Raw genomic sequence first — 27,790 nt, 5'->3', positions numbered from 1 at the left:
AGGTAAAGACAGACAAAGTAGTTAGTAATAGCAAGTCATCTCATTTGGTTGGAATCAGGATATACATATAGAGAAAGAAGAGCAAATCAGACAGCAAAACTAAGGTGGGTACTTATTGTAGAGGCTCATAAGACTGAATTTTATCAACTAAACTAATGATTTGTTATTCTGGTTACACATCCCAAATCACCCCAGTAGTTTTTTAAACTAAAGACTTCTAGACCTCACTTCCGAAGAATTTTGTATTGATTAGTCTTAACTGGAGTCCCAATAATAAAATTCTAAAATGTTAAAGATTTCTTTAAAGAGGACATACAAAAAAAACCACTATATAAGAAAAGATCGATAAATCAGACTTCACTAAAATAAATGCTGCTCATCAAAAAGCATGATTAAAAAAGTGAAAATAGCAAGACTCAAAATGTAAAAATTATTTGTTATATATATATCCAAGAGAAGGCTTGTATCCAGGATTAAAGAACTCCTATATACATCATGAAAAAGCTGGGTGATCCAATTTTTAAAATGGGCACTTCAAAAGGAGGATATTCAAAGGTTTATTTAATACACATGAAAAAGTGCTCAGTATCCGTAGTCATCAGGGACATGCAAATTAAAGCCAACCTGAGAATTCAGTATATACACACCTGAATGATCTAGAAAAAACTAACAATATCAAATGTTAGGACATGGAGCAACTGGAACTCTGATATACTGCTTGGTGGGAAATGGGTAGTATCTGTTTGTTAAAATCTACTAAACTGGTAATATCTACTAAAGCCAAACCCAACATGTACACTCTAGCCCAGCAATATCATTCCTAACTATACACAATAAAAATGCACACCTGTGGACCTAACAGATATAAATTGTGGCAATCATACAATGGAATGCTATTAGTAATGCACATGAAGCTGTTACATACAAACATGGATGACTCTCAATGTTGACAGATGCCAGACAAAAGCATACATACCATAAGATTCTTTTTATATAAAGTCCAAAACAGGCAAAATAATCTATAGTGATTAAAGTAAGAAGAGCATTTTCTTTCTGCTGGGGATATTTATATAAACGCAAAAAGGGCATTTTGGAGTACCCACAATGTTCAAGAGTCTTGACCTGGGTGGCAGTTTCACACATACGTATTGTGTAAAAATTCATTGAACAAAACACCTAAAATGTGTGTCTTTCTATATATACCTCAAAGAAATCTTGAGAATAAGATGAATATCACCAATAAACTGAACTAAGAAATGGAAAACCTGACAAAATGAAAAATTTCTTGGAAAATATGTTAGGAAAACCAACTTCAAAAAAACAGATATGAATGTACCTTTAATCACTAAATAAATGTAATTAGTACTTGAAAACCTACTCACAAAACTCAAATTATTAGGCCCAATTTTATAAGCAAATGCTATCAAATTTCAAGGAACAATCAATCATTTCACAAAGTTCAAGAGAGCAGAAAAAGAGGGAAAGGTCCCAAACTTATTTTGTGAAGCTGGTATAACCTAGATACCCAAACAAGGCAAAGTATGAGGAATTAGAGGCCAATTTAATATTTTTTCCAAGTAATTTCCCTTATTACTGATTGAAGGAGAAAAATAATGCAGAAAAAGCATTCAATAAAATTTAACTCAGCTTTGTAAAAATAACCTTTCTTAAAGGATGTCTACCAACAACCCATAGGAAACACCCCACAATGATAAAAAATCTTAGAAACAGTCCCTTTATGTAATAAAGATGTACTTTGTTAATTCTAATTAGTGTTGAGAATAAAGTAAATATTACCAAAAAACTGAACCAAGAAATGGAAAACCTGATGAAGTGAAAAGTTTCTTGGAAAATATAAGTTAGGAAAACCAACTTCAAAAAAAGTTGATATGAATGTAACTTTAAATCACTAAATAAATGTAATTAGTACTTGAAAACCTACTCACAAACTCAAATTATTAGGCTAATGTCACTTCTGTGTAACACTGTACTGATGTTTGAACCACTGGAAATAACGTGAGAACAATAGTAATAGATATCAGGATTAGAAAGAAAAGGCGATTATTTGCAGATAATATGACTGCCTACACATGAAGTATTAAAATATTCAATAGTATTTACTCTTACTAGATCAATATATAAAAATTGTCTTGCCACATACCAGCAATAACTAGGAAGTGAACGTTTTAAGAATATACCATTTATAAAAAGAAAAATAAGGAATAGATGAGTCTCCAGGGGAAAATATATCTTTATTGAAGAATATAAAATATTCTTACATAATTATAATACATATTTATGGACAGGAAGACTCAATGTGTAAGATTTCTGAAGATGAGTTTTCCACAAACAAAAAATTTAGTGTATTTTAATTAAAAAGTTCCATCAAGATTTGCCTTAGAACTTAAACTATCTGTAAAATAGTTCACTGCATAAGTGCACCATATTATTTATTATTTTATATCATATATTAATCATCCACATGATTTTTTTTAGGATAAATTCCTTAAAGTAGAATTGCTGTGTCAAAGTGTAGATGTGTTGTTAGGACTTCTGCTGGTAATTCCCATGGTATGCACTCAAGCATTTCCTGAATGACTGAATTATCTACTAATCAGGTGGGTGAAAAAATTCCCCTTGTTTACATAAGCATTTTTATATTACTTTTTTCTCCTTTTTTTCAGTTTGTCTTGAAATTTTATTGACAGTTCTTTTCTCCACCCTGAATTTACTTTGGTATTTTTTAAACATATTATTTTTAGCCACTAATTTTGAATATTTCATACTTTCCCATTCTGTAATATTATTTTATCACATATTAAAAATTTAAATAGATAATCAATGGTCCTGTGCCCAGATTTTTATTGTTTCATTTCTCTATCTAGTTGTTCCTATGCTAATACCATTGTGTTTTAATAATTCTAACATTAAATGTTTTGCTACCTAGTAGGGAAATCCCTCCTCAAAAGTCATTCCCAAGATTTCCTTAGCTATTCTCTAGGATTTACTGTTTCAAATGAACTTTAGAATTATTTTATCAAGTTAATTAAAAATCTCAATTCTGATTAAAGTCATGTTGAATTAACATATTAATATGGGGAGAATTTATATTCTTCCTTTCCATATGTGTATTACATCCTTCATTTATTTGAGGCCCACTGGAAAAAATAGGAAATTCTGACTATTACGGTTGGAGGAAAGATCGTAAAACATGGTCTTCATTAAGATTTCAAAGGAATTTCACTTTTATAAAGATACACTGATATATTAGTTCATAATCCCCTCTTTTTTACATTGCAACAGTATTTTTAAATGTATATTCTATACTCTCAACCTCTTCATCACCCACCTTTGATAAAATAAATAAGAACTCTAACCAAAATTGCATCAGTAACTGAAAAACTACTAAGTTATCAATAAGGATTAGCACTCCCACTTACTAGCTGAGTGACTCTGGCAAATCACAATCTCCTTCTCCTCTTCTACATAAAATGAGAGCTTCTGTCTAGACGACCTTAAAGGAACACAGAACAGCAATCTCTACGATCCCTAAATTCTGTATCTTTTAAATTTCAAAGGACGTCACATAGGATTATCATGATTTTACCTACATCTTCTGTTTTACTTAAACTTTTAAAAATTCAATGAAAAAAAAATTAGAAGAGAAACCTCACAACTTTATTAATAAACAATATAGTACTAACTTTAACAGTCCACCCCAAGTTTTATTACCTTCTGTCCTCGCTTCATTGGCTGCACAGCTGGGACATTTTTGCTTGTGTTCTGATGAGTTTCCATGTGTAGAGTATTTTCCTTTTCTTTGTCCTTTCCCTCTATCACTTCTAAATCCCCTGAGTCACTTGGAAGCTTTTTCTTTTTCATTTCTCTAAATACAAATGAAATGAAAATATCTAATCCTTAGAATCTCAAATTCTTAGTGCCCTAGAAAAGTTACATGGGGAAGGGAACATGTACAATATATAACAGACCATGGCTTCTCAACCTAAGTGTCCATCAGTAGATGAATGGATAAAGAAGATGTGGTACATATACACAATGGAATACTATTTAGCCATAAGAAACAAATCCTACCATTTGCAACAACACGGATGGAGCTAGAGGGTATTATGCTCAGTGAAATAAGTCAGGCAGAGAAAGACAAATACCAAATGATTTTCCTCATTTGTGGAGTATAACAACAAAGCAAAACTGAAGGAACAAAACAGCAGCAAACTCACAGACTATGAGAGAAGGGACTAGCAGTTACCAAAGGGGAGGAGTGTGGGAGGGTGGATGGGGAGGGAGGGAGAAGGGGATTGAGGGGTATTATGTTTAGTACATATGGTGTGGCGGGGTCACAAAAAAGACAGTGTAGCACAGAGAAGGCAAGTAGTGAATCTGTGGCATCTTACTACACTGATGGACAGTGACTGCAATGGGGCATGGGGGGAACTCAATAATATGAGTGAATGCAGTAACCACATTGTTTTTCATGTGAAACCTTCACAAGAGTGTTTATCAATGATAACCTTAATAAATAAAAATAAAAAGATCATGGCTTCTGCTTACCTTGGTAATTATAAGGCTACAGTAAATAAAGAAGCACAAATCATCACACAGACAAAAGCTGAACATTTTTCTCTATCATTCTTTCTGTCATCCCGGCTCAACACATTGTCACCTTGACTTATTCTTACTCATTAGCTACATTTGGTCCCTCAACATCTTGAGGACCAGACACTAGGATTTGTAGTCTTTGTATCAAGCATGGCCTTGGCAGATCTTAGGTATTCAATAAAACATTGGTTCATTTGTTTAGCTGAATAAATAGATAAAAAATAAGCAGACTAAGGAGAAAGGGGGAAATTATATTGCTGTAATGCTTTCCATGGGCAATCTCTTCTATTCCCAATACCAATGTCCAGGTCTTCATTGCTTCCCACCAAGACTTCTTCCAATGTTTCCCCCATAATCTGTTCTACAATAACTTCTAGATTAATCTTCCTTGTTATCCAATATCCAAAATTTCAAAATGTCTCCTCACATCACTTTCAGGATAAAGTCCAAAATACTTAACTTTTTATTTTAATTTCTCCACTTTGGGCCAAATTCACTTTGCCAATCTTATCATCTACCAGTTCACAAACATGAACTCTGCTCTTTTCACCTCAGTCTATCATTTCCCCCAAAGCACTACACATATTACTTCCTGCCCCCAGTTAGTTCATGCTAATTTTCCTTGGAGTCTGAGACTGTATCTGCAGTTACCTAATCCTAGTATTATATCTTCAAGGTATATAGTCTGTTGGCTATTTCCCAAAACACCTAAACTGAGCAATTTCTTACTCCTGAAATATTTATATATATATATATATATATATATTTTTTTTAATTAAGGTATCATTGATATACAATCTTATGAAGGTTTCACATGAGTAACATTGTGGTTTCAACATTCACCCATTTTCTCAGTTCCCCCCACAACCCCACTGCAGTCACTGTCAGTGTAGTAAGATGCTATAGTCATTACTTGTCTTCTCCATGCTGTACTACCATCCCTGTGACCTACCTATATTGTGAGTGCTAATTTTAATGCCCCTTAACCCCTTCTTCCTCCCTCCCCATCCACCCTCCACCACCCCTACCTTTGGTAACTGCTAGTCCCTTCTCAGCATCTGTGAGTCTGCTGCTGTTTTGTTCCTTCAGTTTTGCTCTGTTGCTACACTCTACAAATGAGGGAAATCATTTGGTACTTGTCTTTTTCCACCTGGCTTATTTCACTGAGCATAATACCCTCTAAGCTCCATCCATGTTGCTGCAAATGGTAGGATCTGTTTTCTTTTTATGGCTGAATAATGTTCCATTGGATATATGTACCACATCTTCTTTATCCAATCATTTACTGATGGACACTTAGGTTGCTTCCATATCTTGGCTATTGTAAATAGGCTGCGAGAAACATAGGGATGCATATGTCTTTTTCAGTCAGGGATTCTGTTTTCTTAGGGTAAATTCCTAGGAGTGGAATTCCTGGGTCAAGTAGTATTTCTATTTTTAGTTTTTTGAGGAACCTCCATATTGCTTTCCACAATGGTCGAACTAATTTACATTCCCACCAGCAGTATAGGAGGGTTCCCCTTTCTCGGCATCCTTGCCAGCATTTGTTATTTCTTGTCTTATGGATGTTGGCCATCCTAACTGGTGTGAGTTGATATCTCATTGTGGTTTTAATATGCATTTCCCTGGTGATTAGCAATGTGGAGCATCTTTTCATGTGCCTGTTGGCCATGTGATTTTCTTCTGTGGTCTTATTCCTAAAATATTGTATCATTAGGGACTGATGGCTGTTTCTTAAATCCCAGACTGAAAAGCTGAAGGCACAAGCTTTGTATTTTACCTCTTTGCATACTTGGTGTCCAGCACAGTGCCATGTACTTACTCAGAGAGTTCTCTGTAATTGTTTAATGATCTTCTCTTTCAAACAAAACGGTTTATGATCCATTCCAACCTAGGGCCTCTTCCTGAAATGCTTTATGTTTCAGACTTTTTCACTTTATAGTAATTCCTTCATTGTCCCTTTCCTTCCCCCTCATCTTTCTATTTGCCTCCTGAGACCTGCTATATTTTAAAATGAAAGAAACCAAGACTGCTCTTTTAGAAGAACTTTCCTAATTAATTTCAAGTACTACTGTTTATTCCTGTCAATATTACTCTAGAACCAGCCTGTCTATTTACAGTGTAATCACTATACATACTTACATATAAAAGATCTGTCTTGTGTTACTGGACCTACCTCGCTTACTCATTATAGTGACATATTAGGGCCCTAAGACAGAAAAGCCTCCTAGAGCTGAATGTTGAAAACTGAACAAGATTTATGCTGAATTTTCATGATTTTAATGAGAGGTGTTTAGAATAGCCAAGTGGTATGTCATAATTGAATTGTTAATTTAAAAAAATTTACATGCTTTTCAGTTAGAAAACACAAATATGTTTACCTTCTTTCCTTGGCTGACAGATGTCTCCGGCTCTGTAACTTACTTTCACTCTATTAAAATTAAACAAAAAACAAATACAAACAATAACATCACTACTATTAGTTTTTCAAAAAGTAAAATAAAAAAACTAGAAAATTACTCTATTCAGTGAGAAGGACATGATAAATGTCCTTTATAAACTTTGAAAATGGCTTACCATATTAGAAGATTCCTCTTTTGAAGCCAATTTCTGGAGGGACCTATGAAAACAAACAGGAAGAGTCCACTAGCCTGCAAAAGACGTTCATTTACAAAGTCCCAAAATATTCTATCATATACTCTTAACTACTGGCAACCCTATGAATTTTCAAATTTGGTAAAATTAGAAAAAATATAATCAAATTTCTCATCTCACACTTTTAAATATATTCTTAAACAGCTGACACGTACTGAACACTTACTATGTAGCAGGCACTTTGAGATGCTTTGCACGTGCATATAACCTTCACCAAAACCCAACGAAAGGGGTACCATTCCATTTTTTACCAAGAGGAAAACTGAAGCTTAGTCATAAAGTAACTTGCACACCTTGAAACTCAACTGTGGTCTGACTCCTATGCCATTCTTAACTACTCCAATGGTAAGACTTTTATAACTATTGTATTGTTTACTTGGTGATCAGTAAGACATTAAAGACTAAAACAACTTATTTTTTTTAATGGAATTTCCTTTCTTGTATTATTAGCATTTATAACCATTTTACTTGTTTTTATTTTGACCTAGTTTGGCCACTTTCATACTTACTGTATTTTCCTACCCTGATTCCTGGGAATTTCTTCTGAAAGATCTTTTATACCCCCAACCAAATGGTATAAAAATAGTAAGACCATAGGACAATGAAGGATAAAAGAACTAAAGTTAATCTTGGTGTTACCTTTGTAAAGATTAACTCTTCATCATTCCCAGATTACAAAATAAAATTTAATATTAAGGGGTTTTTAGTTACCTTTGGGATTGAAGGTGGGACAAATCAATGGTAGTATCAGGATAATTCAGTGTCTCTTCTTCTTCATCCTTCATTTTAACAATAGCTTCCTGATCTTTTACCACCTCTTCAGATTCTCCTTCATCTTCAGAGCTTTCTTCCTGAATTAGTTCTTCATTAAGTTCATCTCCACCACTCTGAATAGTAATATCCTCTTGGTCAACGTGAGTCATGAGTTCCACGTCCACAGGGGTTTCTTGTAATTCCTCTTTATCTTCCTCACTGCTACTGTCACCTCCTTCTGTAGAGTTACCATAAGAAAAGTCAGAGTGCTGGCGCAACAAAACTAATGATTTCCTTGAGAACTTCATAAAAATATTTTATTGACTCCTCTTTTCTCAAAAATATCACCAGAAAAATGCCTAAGCATCCCAAAGGATACTCTAACGTGGACAAAGGAGAGTCTGTATCATGAATTGGCTGGAATAAATGATCTCCAAGATCCCTTACCACAATTAATTTCTTGAACATTGCAACCATTTCTACAATGAAAACTACAAGTTGTCTTGGTTAGGTATTTCCAAAAAGGAAGACAAGAGAAGTCGTTCTATAAATTCTGCCACTTTTATTATAATTTGCACATGAGAACTAAATGAGACAATACACGTTACAGAACTGGCACACAGCAGGTGTTTATACTTTTGCAAAAGGAACACTTGTCTAGTAGCAATAATATGGTTTGGTTGGGTCACCTATAAAATGAAAAGCCAGCACCCCACTTGCTGATAAGGATGGTTGTGAAAATTCAATAAAAAATAATGTAAATAATACACTTTGTACTGTGTTAGGAACATGGTGAAAATTCAAAAAAATAGTATTATGTACTACAGTAGTCAACAAACAGTGCAATATTACTCCTAAAAAGAATGGCCCTATGACAAAGAAAAACTAAAAATTTTTTAGAGGGCGTACTTTCCCTAGTTCCTTTCAGTAGGTAGGTAACCAACCACTGGAATAAAATTGCCCTCCACTTGAAACAAATATACTATTAAATCAAGCTAAATTCTCCTGAGAAATTGCAGTTGTTATAAACTCATCTTTGTATCTCTTCTAAATCTTAAACTTAAAAGTAAATGCTCATTGATATCCACCTGAGTCTACCTCTGTTAAGCACATTTACATATTATCCAATAAACAGTGAAAATACATTTTACTATGTAAACATACACTCAAGTATAGTAGTTATGGACCGAATACTTTATAATTCACTAAAATAACTATATTTAACATGTCCAAAACAAAATTCAGTAAAATTTAGCAAGTGTTTTTTTGAAAGTTCAATGATCCTAAAGGAGGTATGATCTTCTAAAACTTTAGAAAACTAGACAATAGAGAACAGTATAAGCTACTTTATTAAAATCTGTAAACTACCTAGTTGTTCCATTTCTTCTGATATGAGTTCACTTGTGCAACTTGCCAGTGTCTCCATGTCTTCATCCTGCACTCTGACTTTTCGTTCACCTCGATGTCTCCAAATACAAGACTCATCTACCTACGGAAATAGTTCTTTTTCAGTTATGGAACTTTTAAGTAAGAATAATGAAAATCAGAAAAAAAATAATGAAGAAGATGAAGAGTACCTTAAAGAGGAAGCTAAACCCCATCATTAGATATGAAGGAGGGAGGAAATTCTTTTTTCCTACAAAAGATAATGTACATAAACGTTTTAAAAATCTATTTTTTCCATTTTATGCTTGTAAAATATCTGACACCAATGGTCACATTTTTTTGCCTTTTCTCTGTCATGAAGAATTTGGCATTATATATAGGAACAGGAATTAAGAAAAATATGAATGCTTGTTCTCATCTTTTGGGTTAGTTGGACCCTGAATAATCTATTTTTAGAAAAAAGGGCATGTAATACTTTCTTACCCTGGTAACTTTATAAGAAAGAATATTTTCATCAATAAAAATACATATGGAGATGACATGATAAATGCGAAATCTGCTCACTAGGGCAAAATTTTCCTTATTTCATAGCAGAATATGAAAACAGAATAACTTGTTTCTGTTCTGAGAATGTTAACAGATGGTCTCTCAACCTATCTCCATAATCCATTGACAAGTCATTACCTCTTATCATGAAGCTTCCTGTTGTCAAATATTCTCCAGTTGGTGCTGTTTTAGACACCTGAGGAACACAATAACATTTATTCTTATCTTAAGAAATACAGTTATTAAACTTCACTCAAGAAGGTAAAATCATATTCAAGTAAACAGCACTATGTCCTGAAAAGTTTATAATTTAGCAACAATTCTCAACAATAAAGGGATAGAAATCTCTTCAGTGATGGATGTATCTTTGGCAGTAACAAAGAGAAGAAATAATGAAGGACACACTTCATCAATAATTTTCAAATGCCATGGACTAGAGCCAGAACTGGTCCACACATTTCCTCTAGTATGAGATAAAAGGAGAAAAATAAGGATAGTTTAATATGCTTACCATTTGCTAAAAGTGATATATTTACTTTACTAAAATAAAACTGTACTTTTTAAATGAAGTCCTTTTCTGAGATACTTTTTTTGGTAACAAATGAAGGTGTTAAAAGATTTTAAAATATATATTCTAATTTGGCAAAATAGGAAATAAGCAAATTCAACAATTTAAAAAAGATTTATACATCTGTATAAAAATTTTATACATTTTATATATCCCTAAAATCTGAGAGTTACCTTTATTAGCCATAGTTATGTGAGAGGTTAAAAACACCAAATTTCATCCAAAAAAAAAACCTACTCATGAAAGAATTAAAGCCACTTTTATAATAGAACTGAGGCAGAAAATATAATCCCAGAAGTGATATTAATTTCCTAAATACTCAGTATCAGAGCACAGAAGAAAATAATAAATATAAACAGATATAAAATGAGACTAAAACTAAGGGAGGATAATGGTATTGAACTCCTTTTATCTTATTGCAGCTTTAGGACTTTGTAAAAGTACATCATTATCAATTATAATTCTTGAAAATGTACAATCAATAGCAATGTGAAGTCAAATATGGAATGAAGTATCATCAAATCAAAGAGCACTAACCACAAAGAAGGACAATTGCTAAAAGCCAAGTGAATAAAAAAACCACTGGATATACCTATTTTTCTAGAAGGGCCAAGAGAATTCAGAAAACTCTAACAAAGATGAACAGGAGAGACACCTCTTAGGTCTGTGTGCCAGTCATAACTGGCCCATTCTTTATGCCACGTAACTACATACATCACTCTCCTCTCTTCATTTTAGGTGTCTGCTCAAATCTTATCTTCCCAGAAAGGCCTTCCCTGATGCTTTATTCAAAATGGTAGTCCCTACCACTCTCTCTCCTTACTCTTGACTAAAAAACAAACAAACTTTATAACACTTGTTACTTGACATTATGTATATATTTTTCTTCAACACCAAAATATCAGCTCTATCAAGGTAGGTACTGTTGCTTGTCTTCTTCATTTGTATGTCCTCAAAATTTGTACACAGTAGGTCTTAATAAATTAAGGAAAAGGACCACAGCCCTCATTACCTGGTGATGGTACACCCACCAAGCACTGGTGATGACACGTGCATCCCAAGCAGCACTGTAGCAAAGTGCCATTGTGCCAGCTTCAGTCAAAGTCCGAGGGGGCACTGGTTCTCCTGCAGCAATGATACGACACTTCACTACCAAAGCATAGACTCTTTACAGAACAAGATATGAGCATTACATGCAGCGTGACAGGCACCACCCTCTTATAGCTTAAACACTAATGCCACATTTTTACTTCAATATTACAGGAAGATTGTGTTAAAAATGTATTTACACAGCCAACTTTTAAAAAGTCTAATAAAACAAGTTACAGAAGAAATATCCTCACTTATATCAATAATTCTAACTTCATTCCAGAAAGGATAATTTAGAAAAATCTACTGAAAGTTTAGAAAACTTCCAGAATTACTACAGATCACCTAAACCCTCAAAATGAAGATCAATTATTAATATATTCCTACAGTTAGGTCTCATATATTCTTTATCTGGGATATAATTTACAAACCATAAAATTCACCTTTTATAAAGTGTACAATTCAGCGACTTTTAGTATATACATAAAGCAATGCAATTCCACTAATTCCAGAACATTTTCATCGTCTTCAAAAGAAACCTTTTATTAATTATTAGCTCCATTGTTCCAGACCCTGGCAATCACTAATCTACTTTCTGTCTCTATGGATTTGCCTATTTTGTAATTTCATATAAAAGGAATCATATGGGTCTGACTTTTTACTTAGCATGTTTCCAAGGTTCATCTATTTTAAAGCATGTGTTAGCACTACATTTCTTTTTAAGACTGAATAACATCCCATTATATGGATACAATCATATTTTGTTTATTCATCAACTGACAGACATCTGCATTGTTTCCATTCATTGGCTATTGTAAGTAATGCTGCTACGAATATCTGCAAACCAATTTTATGTGTACATGCTTTCAGTGATGTTGGGTATATACCTAAGAGTGGAATTCCTGGGTCACAGTATGTTCTGTGTTTAATTCTTTAAGGACCTGCCAAACTATTTTCTGTTGAAGCTGCATCATTTTCCATTCCCAACAGCAATGTAGGATTCGAAACCCTCCACATACTCACCAACACTTGCTATTGTCTGTTTTTTTCATGATAACAATTCTACTGGGTGTGATGTAGTATCTCACTATGCTTTTTTTTTCATTTTCCTAAAGACGAGTGATGCTGAGCATCTTATTGCGCTTATTAGCCATTTGTGAATCTTTGGTAAAAAATCTATTTGAATCCTTTGCTCATTTTTAAATTGGAAATTTTTTTTCTTTTTCTTGTTGAATCTTAAAATTTTAGATACTGGTCCTTTATCGGATAAACGATTTGCAAATATTTTCTCCTATTCTGAGGGTTACCTTTTCGCTTCCTTGACAGTGTCCTTTGAATTAAGGTTTTTAATTTTTACTAAGTCCAATTTATCTATTTTTTCTTTGGTTGCTTATGTTTTTGGTGCCATATCTATAAAACGACTTCCAGGCCCAAAATTATGAAGACTTACACCATACCTGCTTCCAATAATTTTATAGTTTTACCTTAAATAAATTATATAGTTTTACCTTAGGTCTTTGAGGCATTTAATTTTTGTAAATGGTGTGAAGTAGGGGTCAAACTTCATTCTTTTGCACATAGGTATTAGTCCCAGTACCATTTATTGAAAATATTACTTTATCCCCAACAAATGGCCTTGGCACCCTTGTTGAAAATCAACTGATCATAAACAAGGAATCCCAATTCTCTTCACTGATCTATCTGTCCATCTTCATGCCAGTACCACACTGTCTTGATTACTGTTGCTTTGTAGGAGGCTTTGAAATCAGGACGTGAAATCCTCCAGTTTTGTTCTTCAAGAATGACTTAGCTAATCTGGGTCCTTGGTATTTCCATATGAATTTTAGGATCAGCTTGCCCATCTCTATAAAAAAAAAATGCAACTGGAATTTCAAGAGGGATTGCACTGAATCTGCAGATTAATATAGGAAGTGTTGCCATCAGAACAATATTAAGACTTCTAATCCACAATCACTGACTCTTTCCATTTATTTAGGTAGTCTTTAACTTCTTTCAACAATGTTTTATAGTTTGGGGTATATGTCTTGCACTTCTTTTTGGCAAGTTCATTCCTAAGTATTTTATTATTTTTAATGCTATTATCAATGGCTGTTTTATTAATTTCCTTTTAGTATTGATCATTGATAGTGTATAGAAATACAACTGACTTTTGTATTTTCATCTTGGACATTGCTGAACTTACTAATTATTAATTTTTGGTGGATTCCTTAAGGTTGTGAATATTTAAGATCATGTCATCTACAAAAAAGTGAGTTTTACTTGGTCCTTACCAATCTGGATATTTTTTATTTATTTTTATTGCCTGACAGCCTACTCAGAACTCCAATACAATATTGAATAGAAGTGGCAAGGACAGACATGCTTATCTTGTCCCTGGATCCTAAGGGAAGGGGTTTCAGTCTCACCATTAAATACTGTGTTAGCTGTGGGTTTTCATGGATGTTCTTTACCAAGTTGAGGAAGTTTCCTTCTATTCCTACTTAGAATGTTTTTAATCACAAATCAGTGTTGGATTACTACCAAGGGCTTTTTCTGCATCAACTGAGATGATCATGTGGTTACTATCCTTGATCCAGTAACAGACTATATTACATATATTTTCAAAAATTAAACCAGCCTTGCATTCCTGGGATAAACCCCATTTTGTCATGGTATACAGTCCTTTTAATATAATGCTGGATTCAGTTTGCTAACAATTTGTTGAGGATGTTTGTCTATATTCATAGGCAATAATGGTCTTTTCTTGTGATGTCTTTGTCTGGTTTTGTTATTAAGATAATACCAACTTTATAGAGCAAGTTCAGAAGTGTTCTCACCTCTTCCATTTATTTGGAAGAGTTTGTAAAGGACTGATGTTCAATCTTCTTTAAAAGTTTGGTAGAATTCACCAGTGAGGCCATCTGGGTCTGATCTTATTTTTGTGAGCAGGGTTGTTTTTCTTTTTCTTTTTATTACTAATCCAATCTTGTAATAAAACCTACTTATTACAGGTTTGTTTTGATTTTTGTACTGCACCTGCAGTAAGCTTTGATAATTTGTGTTTTTCTAGGAATTTGCCCCGGTCATCTAGATTATCTAATTTGTTGCCATATATAACTGTACATAGTATGTCCTTATAATCCTTTTTTTCCCCTACAAATGTAGCTTCTGACATAATTTAGTAAGTGCTTCAGGTACAGACTATGGATTTGACTGTTTATCAATGTGAAAAGTTCCCTTTTCAGATAAAGAGGCCACATATGCAAAAACTAAGTTCTATTGTCTTATAACCACATGGCAGAATACAAGTAACTCTAAAATGGTATAAGAGGAAGCTTGTGTACATTTCCTTATTATTTTTTAATTTATCCTTTTGATTTCTGTAAAGCTGGTCATAATATCGCCTCTTTCATTCCTGAATTGGAATCTTATTTTTTTGGTCAGTCTATCTAAAAGTTGATCGGCTTCGTTGATCTTTCCAGAGAACCAAACTTGGTTTGGTTTGATTTTCTCTATTCTTCTATACTGTGTTTCACTTATTTCCACTGTGTTTTTCTTATTTCCTTCCTTTCTCACTATGGGTTATTTGCTTTTCTTTTTCTAGATCGTACCATATAGTTTTGTTACTTTTTAAAAAAAATATGGTTGATACACAATATTATAATGATTTTTGGTGTACAACAGTTTTCTGTTTTATTATAAGCATAACAGCTATAAATTTCTCTCTGAACACTTCTTTAGTTGCATTTCATAAGTTTTAATACAGTGTGTTTCCATTCCACTCATCTCAAAGTATTTTCTAACCCACTGTGATTTCCTCTCTGACCCACTGGTTATTTATAAGTGTGTTATTTAAATTTCCACACATTTGGTAATTTCCCAAACTTTCTTCTATTGGCGCCTTCTAATTTCACTCCAATATAGCCAGAAAATTAACTTTGTATGATTTCAATAGTTTTAAATTTATTGAGACTTATTTTATAGACTATTATATGGTCTATACTGGAGTATGTTCTGTGTGCACTTGAGAAGAATGACTAATCAATCTCCTGTTGTTAGGTGGAGAGTATTAGAGATATGTGTTAGATCTAGTTAACTGATTGTGTTCTTCAAATCTTCTGTTTTCTTATTAGTACTGTATCTAGTTATGGTATCTATGATTGAAAGTTAGGTACTGAAGAACTGAACTATTACTGTTGAATTGTCTATTTCTCCCTTTGATCTGTCAGATTTTGCTTCATGTATTCTAGGGCTCTGTTGTTGGGTGCATGTATAATTGTTATATCTTATTGATGGAATGATGTTTTTATCATTAAAAGTGTTCTTTTTCATCTCTGTTAACAATTTTTGCTCTTTAACTATTTTGTCTTATAGTCAAAAGTATCTTAAAGAGAAGAATTAAAGTTCGGAATAACAGAAATGTATTACCTGTTTGATTCTTAATTACACAACTAGTAGCTCCATGAAGATCAGCATGTACATAAATGTCCCCTTAAAAACAAGTAAGAAATGATACTTTAAGTCCTGTTTCTTTTTTAAAGTTGAATGTATGTATGTATTTATTTGTTTGTTTATTTAATGGGTTCAAAATCTAAAAGGGATAAGAAAGCATATCAAGAAAAGTCCATGTCCCATCTCTGGGTAATTTCTCATAGGCATCCTTGTAGGAAAGCAATGCTAATTGGTGGATTACAAAATGGTCACAGTTCTTTCCCTCCCTCTATCCACACCTCTTTGCTCTGTGACCTTGAAGATTCTCCCATCAAGGAGTAGAGCCCACTTCCCCATCCCTTAAATGTGGGCCTTCCCTGTGACCTGCCTTGGCCAGTAGAATGTGGCAGATGTGACCAATTGCCAGCTTCCAGCCCAGGCTTTGAAAGCTTTGGGTGCTTCCTCTTTTTCTCTCAGAAACTGCTGAGATGCTTTACCACGTAAGCAAGCCCAGGCTACCCTGCTGGCAGATGAGAGATACATGGAGCACAAAGGTCCTGAGGACTGTGGATTTTGATGTGTATAAGTAGCAGTCAGGAGACCAAACTGAGGGGAGAGTGGTAAGAAATATGCTAGAGAAGAAGCCAAGGGCCTTATAAGACATAAGAACTTTGCATTTTATTCTAAGTGTGTGATAGCCGTGAATGAACAAATGAGCAGAGATTAATTCAGCAGTAAACGGTCAAACAAGGAAAAGGAAAGTGCATGGTTCCTAACAGGTAAAACAAGCAGCCATTGCTTTCCATGGGCAGTCTAGGATTTGACACTCAAAAGAGAACAAAACCTACACTGCCCCACAACAGCCTCAGCTCAATGAAAAGAGCTAGAGGAGACAAACCATGAGGACCATGCACCCTGTTACTTTCTTTCCTGGTTCAAGAACTTTAGTGGACATCAGATTAACTCTGATATTGATTAATGATTTCTGATACCCACACTGAAGGTTCAACCAGTGAGGTGGTAGTGATCAGCCAACAAATAAAAATAAATGAGAGGCCTATGCCACAGAGTTCAAGTCCTGTTTCTAAATGGGAAAAAAAGGTTACAACCTTCAGCACTGAAAAAATAAGCCTTTACGTATTTGCTCTACAATGACTTTGGAAGATTGAAAGTTTTGTTAATGTAGTAAAAAATCAAAAGTCCAATACTGCAGATTAGCTCAACATTACTACTTTAGGAATATTCACTTAAATGAGAATTAAGTTTCAAAGCACACATTCAGCAATTAGTAAACCATCAAGCATCTAACTCTGATTCTGTCAAACAAAGGAGTATAAGATGAAAATCTACATTTAATACTGAAATAACCGATCTAATTACTTAAGAGAAAATTCTTTAGAATTTTCATCTTACCTACCTGTTGTCAAATATCTTTTCACAATTATTTCATTCTGTTGCTGATCTCGTCCACCTATAATTAGATAGTTCTCTGAGCTAATGAACCACAGAAATTTCTCAAACCTGTCAAATCGAAGAAAAAAAGTTAACATTTCTTTTCTTTTATAGTCACCTGAATTTTACAGACAAAACAAAACATAAAGCTATCCTACTTGTGTAGGTTAAGATAACTTGATGGTTTAATTTCCTAAGGCATCAAGATGAATTTTTTGAAAACCTGTAATACAAATTGCCCTATGATTTTCTTAAGACAATCTTAGAAGAAAGCAATTAAATTCTGTTTAAAAGAAATGTTCTCTCCTTATCTCCCTCTCATATACATAGCCTTCTTAAACTCAAAGAACTTTTGTATGACATTAGAAAATAACAAGCAATAGAGATGAACACAAATATTTCCTACATCACATACTATGACTACCATGATAACATTCTTCATGACTTAATCTACAATTTAAAAACTTGTTTGAAGATGATATTGAGCACAGACATTAAACTACACTACCTCATACTTGCAAAATGTAATAGAAAAAGGATTTTATCCCTGTTTCCTAATCTGATTTTTGAATAATATGTAGTTCAAAAATTTCTTAATTACATTATAAAGTATACAGAGAGATCCTGCATCCCTTTAGTTCTCATCACCACTAAGAAACAGGGAGCCATTGTGATTAGCCTCCTATGTATTCTTCTCCAGAATTTCTGTATACATACAAAAGCTAAAATTAAATGCTTATTCTAAACCTTTTCTCTTTATTAGACACACAGATAGTGCTCTGCAAATGGCTTTCTTTTTTCATTTGAAAATACATCTTCTCTCATCATTGAGTGAATGTACTATCCTTGTTTAAACACTCACTTACTGATGATAAAGAGCTTTGTAAAAAGACATAAACCCAAAAGGACAAAGTGAGAAATATAAATCAAGGATGTATTTTGTAATTTTCCTAGTAAAGGAATGTATAACTAGCAGACCAAAAAGCAAAAAATATCAATTAAAAGAAAACAATGAGGCAGACAAAAAACACAGAGCAAATGGGACAAATAGCAAATAGTAAGATACATATATTTAAACCCAAATATATCAGAAACTACATTAAATGTAAATGTGGTTAATTCTCCAGGTAAAATGCCAGGACTGTTAGACTGGAAAATAACAATGACATATACAATCCTTTAAAATATAAGGATATAAAAAGGTTGAAATACAGTAATGGAAAAAAATATACCATGCAAACACTAACCAAAAGAAAGCTGTTTAGTTTTAATGTCTCACACAGAAGGAAAAAAATAGTTACAAGCTAAAAGATCACTTTATTAAAGTTAATAACAAGGCTCAGTTCACCAGGAAGATGTAACTGTTCTAAATTTTTTCACCTAATTATACAGCCTCAAATATATAAAGCAAAAACTGGCAAAAGTAAAAGGAGAAACAGACAAATCCACAATTGTATGATATTCAACACCCCCTCTCTCAGTAATCATTAAAAGAATTAGTAAAAATGACAGATTTGAACATGATTAATAAGTGACCTAATGAATATTTAGAGAAATGTACCCAACAACTATAGAATAGAGACTCTTTTCAACTATATATGAAACATTTATAACTAAAGCTGACCATAAATATGCGGGGTCATAAAGCAAGTCTCAAAAACAAATGTCAAAGAATTGAGGCAGTTCAGAATACCATCTCTGACCATTACGCAAAGTAAACTAGAAGTCAGTAACAAAAAAAAATAGCCCCACATGTTGGGAAGATAATAAATACATCCTTCTAATAATGCATGGGTGAAAAATCCTAGTAGAAATTAGGATATATTCTGACATAAAAGTTAATAAAAATATTACATAACAAAACTTTTTAGATGCAGTTAAAGCCAGGCTTAAAGGGAAATTTCTGCCTTAAACATATATTAAAAAAGAAAAGCTGCAGTAAAAATAAAAAACAATAACTAAGTTTCTATCTCAAGAAATCAGAAAGGGAACTACAAATGAATCCCGAAGAAAAGTAGAAGGATGAAAATTATAAAATAGAGAACACATACCTAATAGAGGAGATCAACAATCAAAAACTGGTTCTTTAAAGACAATACAACTGAAAATAAAATTGAATATCCTCTGGTAAGAATAATCAAGAAAAAGAGAAGGCACAAATAACAACTATCATGAATGAAAAGGAAGATTAATTAAAGATCCTAGAGATCTTAAAAAGTTATATGGGAATATTAAAAAACTTTTTTGTATATTTCAACTTCAGATAAAATAGACAAAGTCTTAGAAAACAACTGCTAACCAAAACTAAAAAAATCTTAATAATCCTTATTATCTACTGAAAATTAGAATCTTTAATGGAAAATTTTTCCATAAAGAAAATTCCAGGACTATCCAGCTTCACAGGTGAATTCCATAAAATATTTAAGGACAACTGTTAAAGGAATACCTCCCAATTTGTTTGATTGAGTAATATAATCTTGATTCCAATACCTAACAAGAACATTCTAAGAAGTGAAAATCACAGGTCAATTCTATTCACCAACATAGATGGGGGGCAGTGGTGGGAGGAACAAAAAAATTTTGAAAACTAAAATAAATGGATGAATGATCAGACTCAAGATGCTGAATTTTGAGCTGGCAGTGGAAAAAGCCAAGAAACAAGTCCATTTACACTGTGTGACCTAGAAAAAGCTGAAAATAGCAGCAGTTGGTACTGCTAGATGTAAGGCTTCAGATGGGGTTGAAAACAGGACTGGCTCAAAGTCTGATCAAAAAGCAGTTACTTCGCTAGATCTTCTTTCCAGCTCTGAACATGGTGACTCCCTCTTCCACACCAGTGTTTAATAGAAGGCCAGAAATTAATTCTCTGGAAGGGATACAAAAAAAATTTCCCTTTAGACTAGGGGAAATGTGGCACAGTTGTAAGTAAGGGAAATATGTAAAACAGGGCAATGAAATAAATATATGGATTACTGGATACTACGACTCCCCAGCCTATTATCCTCACTGAGCTCCCAAAACGCTGACAAGCCAGGTCTTCACATTACAAGCAGGAGAGATAAAGCAATCTTTTTTGGGAAATGAGTCCAGCTGAATAGGAAGAAAGCTAAAGACATCCAGTTTCACACAAAATGGTCCACTCAGATCATTTTATAAACCACCCGCAGAGAACTTGCTATCACCACTTCAATGCTCTACTTCACAACAGAAGTCATCAGGACCCCCAGACATTAGCAGTGTCTCCAACAGAGACTTTAAGATGGAGACCAAACCAACAAAGAGAACAAAACAAAACAAAACAAACTAGCAGAAGACAGAAATCTGTGAAAAGGATACTAAATAAAATTTAATACACCTCAGCCATTCTAGTATAAAGAAACTGAGCAGGAAGTTTTTAGAAAGTAAGATTCAAAGAATCAACAACAGCTTAAAATTAGAAACACGATAGGAAGATATAAAAAAATTAATGGAAGGATTGACAGATGAAGTTGAGGAAATCTTTCAGAATATAGAACAAGATAAAAATTGAAAAACAGAAAATACAAAAAAATTGGAGAACCATCCAAGGGGTCCCACATTTTAAAAATTAGACTTCGAGAAAGAAAGACAGACAACAACAAAACAGAGGGCAGGCAATTTGCTAAGAAACGTTTCAAGATAATTTCTCAGAACTGAAAATTTCCAAATGAATAAAAGCTCCCCAAGTATCCAGCATAATGTTTAAAACATCCTCACCAACCTACATCACTGTAAAATTTTGTAAATTGAAAAGAAAAAAGAGATCCACAAACTTACAAAAAAGACAAAAACAAGTTTCCTATAAATAGCCACTACCAAAGTGATACCAGATTTTCCAAGATCAAATCTGGAAGTTAATACAATGGACAATGCCTTTAAAAGTCAGAGAAAAACATACATTCAAACTAGAATTCTATACTCCACAAAGTATTAAGTAGAAGAGTAAAGTAATACTCTTACACATTGGAAATCTCAAAACCTTTACTTCCTATACACACCCATTCTCGTGAAACTTTTAGAACACATACTCTATCAATCAAGAAAAAGAAAGTATGAGATCCAGAACAGAGAATCCCACACAAAGAAGGGTAAAGAAAACTTCCAGGATAATAATAAATGGAGATCCTAAGATGCTTAAAGTAACCAATCTAGATCAAAGCAAGTCAAAAAGCTCCAGGAGAGATTACTGCAAATGACACTGACAAAATACCAATGTGTTTGAACACACTTGGAAGAGAATTTGGAGATGAATTAATAGTAAGAACAACAACAACAAAAAGCAAACAAAATAAGGGTTACTTACTTCAGAGAAGACAAAAAGCTGAGCAGGGAAGGAAAAGAAAACAATACTGCACGACTCATCTGTGACTATAATTTAAATATTCATAATAATATTAATGCTGAATATCAATCTTGACAAAATTTGCTCTACCTATACTGGAAGGCTGGGTAGTGTGGGTGTATATAAGAGAGCACAAGTGGAAAGACTAAAATCTTCATCTTCCATGGTGGGGAATTAGTAATAGAGTGTAAAACAGAAAAATTAAGAAGCAGCAATATAAGCATATTACTAAGAGAAAAGGAGGTATATGCCAAAAAATCAGCTAAGAGAGCTAAAAGTAGTTTCCTTGGGAAAGGGGTCACAATAGGAGTAGGGGCAAAAAATTGCAGGGCTACTGGTTTTATAACAGGTTTTGTAGAAATAGCTTGATTTTCTAAATAATGTGCATGTATAACTTTGATAAAAACAAAAAGTATACTTGAAAAAAGTAGAACTTACCAATACACTTTCCTTGCTTTTTGAATAGAGGTAACTGTTTGGACTTCTTTTAAGGTTTGTTTTGTTTTCTTTTCTGCTGACTTGAATGCCTATTTTTATGAAAAGAGCTTTTAAATAATTTGTTGAGAATTAATTTAAATAACACCAAGTAAACAATAGGGCAAGAAATTATTTTCTAAATGTCACAAAATACACTATCAGCACACACACCCCCATACTCACATGAAAATAATGAATAAATGAAAAGACTTTTACCTTAAGTATTAAAACAACTTTAGTCAAAGATTTACTGTATACAAGTATTTGCCCCAGAACTACAAATTAAAAAGTGTATTTGTTTAGAAATACTGAGTGCCTATCATAAAACAGGTTCTGAACTAGATACTGGGGATACAACAGTGAACAAGACTAAGTTTCCATCCCTACCCCACAGAGTCTAGGAGAAGAGACAAATATAAAACACAGAATTATTCAAATAAACATGATGATGCATCTAAGGATGCTATGAGAGTAAAATAGGAAACCTAACTTATAACTGATTATGGTCAAAGAAGGTATTTCTGAGGAAATGTATGTAGGCTGAAGCCTGAGGGATTAATGGAATTATCAAGGCAAAGAACTGAAAGAAGAGTGCTATAATCAGAAAGAAAAGACTAGCTTGACCAGCAAGCAGTGATCACAGGGTAAAATGCCAAGAAAGGAGGTTGGAGAGGTAGAAAGAGGGCCAAGTCATCAGGGCCACTCATTTAACAGCTATTAATCTGACTGTGTTCTTTCAAGGTAATATTCTAGGGACGGGAACATAGCAATGAACAAACCACACAAAAAGCCTTACTTTCATGAAATCTACAATCTAGGGGAAGACAGATGAACACATGTTGGGAGGGGTGTTTTTTAAGAAGAAAAACAGAGTAAAGAGGGAGTGATTGAAGGTAGTACTATTTTAAGTAAGAGTGGTCAAGACAGGTCTCTCTGACAGGGCCTCATATAAGTAGACAGCTGAATGAAGGGAGGGATCAAGCCATGGAAATTTTGAGGAAAGAGCATTCCCAGTAGAAGCTGGAGCAGCAAGTGCAAAGGCCCTGAGAAGGCAGTATGGGCCACTGCTATAGAAACAGCTAAGATCCCAGTGTAGCTGGAAAAAGCATGGAACAAGAGGCATGCAGGTGATGAGATCAGAGGAGTGCAAATCACATAGGACCTTATAGGTCAGAAGGCCTTTGAATTGTCTTGAGTATAATGGGAAGTGGAAGATATTTTGAAAAGAAAAAAATGACTTCATTTTTTAATTAAAAAGATCACTGTGGCTGTTTTGTGAAGAACAGATTGTCACGAGGAAAGGGTAAGAGGAGAGAGATCCAGTAAGAGGCTACTGTTATAGGCCATGTGAATAGAGATGACGGAGGCCTGGGCTAATGAGAAATCATCAGACTCTGGTTATACTTTAAAGGAAGAGCCAAAAAGAATTGCTCATGGATTGAATATGGTTTTATGACAGAAATTCCAGGATGACTCCAACATTTCTGACCTGACCAAATGGAGAAATCAAAGTGCTATTTGCTGAGATGGGACTGGGAATGAATAAGTTTGGGGAAGAAAATAAATACGGGAAACACACATTTAAAGCAAAATTAAATTTGAAAGATATTTCTGAATTAGAAAACCACATTTAAACAGAAGAATTAAGGCCATTAAAGCAGAGAAAAACTATCAATATTCACTTTAAGAAATATTAAGTACCTTCTCAGCAGCTTCAACAGTCTTTTGTGTTTTCTTAGCAGCATATCTCTTGTGATCATAATACCTAGAAAAATATATTTCTTGTAATTTTAGCAAATTTTTGTTTACTTTTCTAATTATGTTATCTCTAATTTTAGACTCTCAAGTCATACACATAAGTTTTGTGCATCATGCAACTTTGTTTTATATGTTCTGTTTGAAAACAAAGTTGTATAATGAACAAAACTAGATTTTAATAAGTATTTTCACCCAAGGACATACAGGCAAATAATGATTCTTCTTATCCTTAATACCCATTTTACTGTAGCTGGTATTTTACCTAAACTTTATACTTAAATTTAAGACTTACTTTTTGGCATTGGCATATGCTGACAAGCTGAGATCAACATCAACAAGTAATGGCCTATTTTTCTGAGGCTTCTGCAGCTGCTTATTCTTTTGCTTTTTTTTTTTTCCTTTTGGTGGTTCAGTTTCATTTTTCTCCACACTGATGTCACCATCAACATCATCATCTTCCTCCTCTGATAACAAGTATGGATTTCTATTAAAAATATCCAATAGTATTTCACTAATGTCAATGACATCACTTTTTTATTTTCAATCTTCCTCAATGAAATTATAAATGGTTTACAGCATTTAAATAGTAGCATTATTTTCATGTAATTTTTTTCTGTATCTTCAAGGATAAATTTCCAAATAAAAAATTTTTAATAGAGTTAATAGTTAAAAGCAAAATAAAGACAAGCACCAGCTACTTAACTAAGAATCAAACTTACCTTAGCAGCATTGTAACATGATTTGTTTGTAGTTTTAATTCTTTGATTGCATTCGCAACAGGGTCTCCTTGAGCTTGCGCTTCTTTCACAATTAACCCAATTTCTGTCCAATCTATCTGGTTGGCTAAAGCACTTCGAACAACCTGAATGGCTCTGTCAACTATCTGTAGGTTCATTTCTATGAGCTCTCCTTTAAGTTTGTCTATTTCCTTAAAAAATAAACCAAAAACATTTACTATAATGCCAGTTAAAGTTACCACTTCTAAAAAAGCATCTGAAAGAGCTAAACATGATACCTGAGCTTGCTGAAGAGCTTCTAATCTGTTTTCATGATCCTTTCGGACATTATCTAATTTCTTCAATGCTTGTTTTTCCTTTTGTGGATAAAACAGATTTTCAAAAAATTGTATTTCTCTTACCTCCTGCACCTTTTCTCTTACCTCCTGAAACTCACTATCGCATTCCCACTGCTATCCCCTCAATGTTGTTACCTAGCTAGCTAAGTTCTACCTCCCCACGTCCATCCTACCCCAAAGTGTTTCATGCTCCAAAATTACCTCTCTGTCCACCTGCTTCCCATTTCCTATGTAAGAAGGTATTTTGCTTACAGGTTACACTGCATGTAAAATATTCCCCTAATGCCTTTGCATTATTCAAGTAGGCAGAATTCAAGATATTTTTTTCCTATGACAAAAAAGTAAAATTTGGGGGAATGCATTCTTAGAAAGCACAAATTACCAAAGTAGCTTCTTTTTATGTTATTGTTGCTTTTAACTGTCTCAGCATTATTTATAGTATTTTACAGACTACTTTTTTCCCTCAGTTTAACAACACAAAGGCTCATGGTAGTAATTTGGCCTTTTTTATAGCATTTTATCATATATAATTTATATTTCAAGATTATTGATTTTGGGGCAAATATTTTAACACTTGTAAGAGCATCACCAATTCATGAATATCTGAATGCTAGATGTCATATTAAAAAGATTTAAATTATAAGAATAGTGACTATTAAAAGAATGCACAATGATTACTAAAGTAATTTATGGGGATTCTGATGCACATAAAAAAAACAAAGGGTTCAATGTGACGGCCAAATATGTTAACCAGCCAAAGTGCTGCCACCAGGTGGCATGTCATCACACTGTTTAATTCATTTGACCCAACTGCTTTGAAATTGTGCTATTGAGGGAAGAAGTCACATAATTTCAAATTTTGTGCACATATTTTAAGATTTCCTTAATAATTTTGAAAAATCAAATCCCCTTCAAATTGAGGGTGACTGTAGCCGATTTCTGAAACTGTTCTGCACAAAAGCCTCCAAAACACAGTCAGATGTGGTAGGAAAGCATGGCATATTAAACTCTCCCTGTGGAGTCATGACACATGCAAAGTATATTAAAGGCCTGGTTTAAAAATCCACTAAAAAAAAAAAAAAACAGTTTAAACAAATATACTTGTTTGTACAGAAAAAAAACTTTTTCCTCTCCTTTGGCCTATTTACAAATCTCCTTAGAACAGTATTCCCTTTAACATCAAAGTTTGAGAAGATTTGGGTTATTGTACAAAAGCAAATCATAAATAACAGCCTCACCTTCCCACTGTATTTTCCACTTTGGAGATTATCTGACATACTGATGGAACAAATGAGGATATGCTTTTCAATACTGAGCCCCACCAGCCCTTATCAGAGCATTCCCATACTGCTTCTGAATGCTGCCTATTACTACAAGAAGACATTGTCAACCCAGCAATCTATGCTAACGCTAGATGGTTTAACATAAATTTTTTTAATAATACCATACCTGTTGTAAAGCTTTTAAATCTATTTTCTGACCTTCTATCTTGGAATAAAATTCATCCACAGCCTTATTAAAAAAAAAAAAGACAGTAACTAGCTGAAAAAAGAGTATGATCTCTATTTCAACTTGTACATACAGAATTTTAAAGTCCACTTTGTTTCATAATACCACCCAAATAACTTAAGCAGATTTCTAGTAAATGTGTTACACAGCTAAAGTCAAGAATCAAGTTAAGTTCAAATTTTTGGTCCTTCATCTTGAAATAAAAGTGGCAATAAATGTTTCCAACAGTTTGTATCTGTGACTGCATTGATTTTTAATGCCCAGATTCACTGTAACTGTAAAGCAAAAAAGAATTTTCAATTTCTTAATTAAAGCAAGTTGATAATAATTTAGCAAGACATATGCCAATTGGTCAAAAAACAGAATCAGAAAACCCACCTTGTCAAATGATTCAAATTCTATATATGGACATTGTGAATGTTGAGAAAACAAGAAAGGATGAAATTCCTCATACCTGTAAAACATATTTTTTATATCACATTCAAGAACATTAATAAACCTCCAGAGCAAATTGATCCATGCCTACATGCTTACGTGAGTATGTCTTCAGTTGGTTTATCTACTTCCAGGCTTGGTTTTATTTCTCTTTTCTGAATGATATACCCCTACAAAAATCCAACATTGAAACTCATTTCTACCTACAATTAACAAAGGTTATTTTCTATGACTGTTATTAATTTTATTAATTTAACTTACAAAATTATTCTGGTTATAGTCAGCTGCATTTGTCTGCTGATTGTACCACTTCTCAAAAGAATGGTTTTTAGTTAGACTCAGTATTATTAGAAAACACTGGTTTATTCATTAGAGGAAGAAAAAACAGGGAATAAAGAAAATGAAAACTAGTGATTTGATAAAGTTGTGGGATTATGCATGTGCCTCTGGCTTTTTTCTTTACATTTTTAGATACTCTGCAATTTAAAAACACCAAAAGCACTTTACCTCCAGCAGAAGAAATATTTCACTTTTTTGGAAGGAAATTTTAATTCATTTTAAAAACTGGGCAGGTATATTTGGCCTGAATTCAGCCAAAACTCTTTCCAAATTTTTTTTGTTAGTTATATTTTGATGAGGGAAGAAAAACAAGGTATGAGGTAATTCAGAGGATTTTATT

General features: G+C 33.4%; 1 protein-coding gene across 3 annotated transcripts in view; it reads right to left on the bottom strand.

The window, feature by feature from the left end:
- NEMF (nuclear export mediator factor) overlaps positions 1-27,790 on the bottom strand; it is a 49,256-nt gene that overhangs the window by 5,063 nt on the left and 16,403 nt on the right. For all 3 annotated transcript variants that reach the window (XM_057488481.1, XM_057488480.1, XM_036917110.2), the window contains 18 exons: positions 27,211-27,281; positions 27,055-27,130; positions 26,617-26,679; positions 25,108-25,185; positions 24,812-25,020; positions 24,385-24,576; positions 24,036-24,099; positions 22,296-22,384; positions 17,463-17,566; positions 16,043-16,105; positions 11,538-11,650; positions 10,096-10,153; positions 9,603-9,661; positions 9,394-9,514; positions 7,984-8,263; positions 7,195-7,237; positions 6,999-7,048; positions 3,733-3,886 (listed from right to left, as the gene is read on the bottom strand). In XM_057488481.1, the coding sequence (XP_057344464.1) occupies positions 3,733-3,886; positions 6,999-7,048; positions 7,195-7,237; positions 7,984-8,263; positions 9,394-9,514; positions 9,603-9,661; positions 10,096-10,153; positions 11,538-11,650; positions 16,043-16,105; positions 17,463-17,566; positions 22,296-22,384; positions 24,036-24,099; positions 24,385-24,576; positions 24,812-25,020; positions 25,108-25,185; positions 26,617-26,679; positions 27,055-27,130; positions 27,211-27,281 (1,887 nt within the window). The remainder of the gene's footprint in view (positions 1-3,732; positions 3,887-6,998; positions 7,049-7,194; positions 7,238-7,983; positions 8,264-9,393; positions 9,515-9,602; positions 9,662-10,095; positions 10,154-11,537; positions 11,651-16,042; positions 16,106-17,462; positions 17,567-22,295; positions 22,385-24,035; positions 24,100-24,384; positions 24,577-24,811; positions 25,021-25,107; positions 25,186-26,616; positions 26,680-27,054; positions 27,131-27,210; positions 27,282-27,790) is intronic.

This window comes from Manis pentadactyla, chromosome 11, assembly GCF_030020395.1.
Source record: "Manis pentadactyla isolate mManPen7 chromosome 11, mManPen7.hap1, whole genome shotgun sequence".
Classification (NCBI taxonomy): Eukaryota; Metazoa; Chordata; class Mammalia; order Pholidota; family Manidae; genus Manis; species Manis pentadactyla.
The sequence above is the reverse complement of the archived record's forward strand: the minus strand, read 5'-3'. Positions and strand labels throughout refer to the sequence as shown.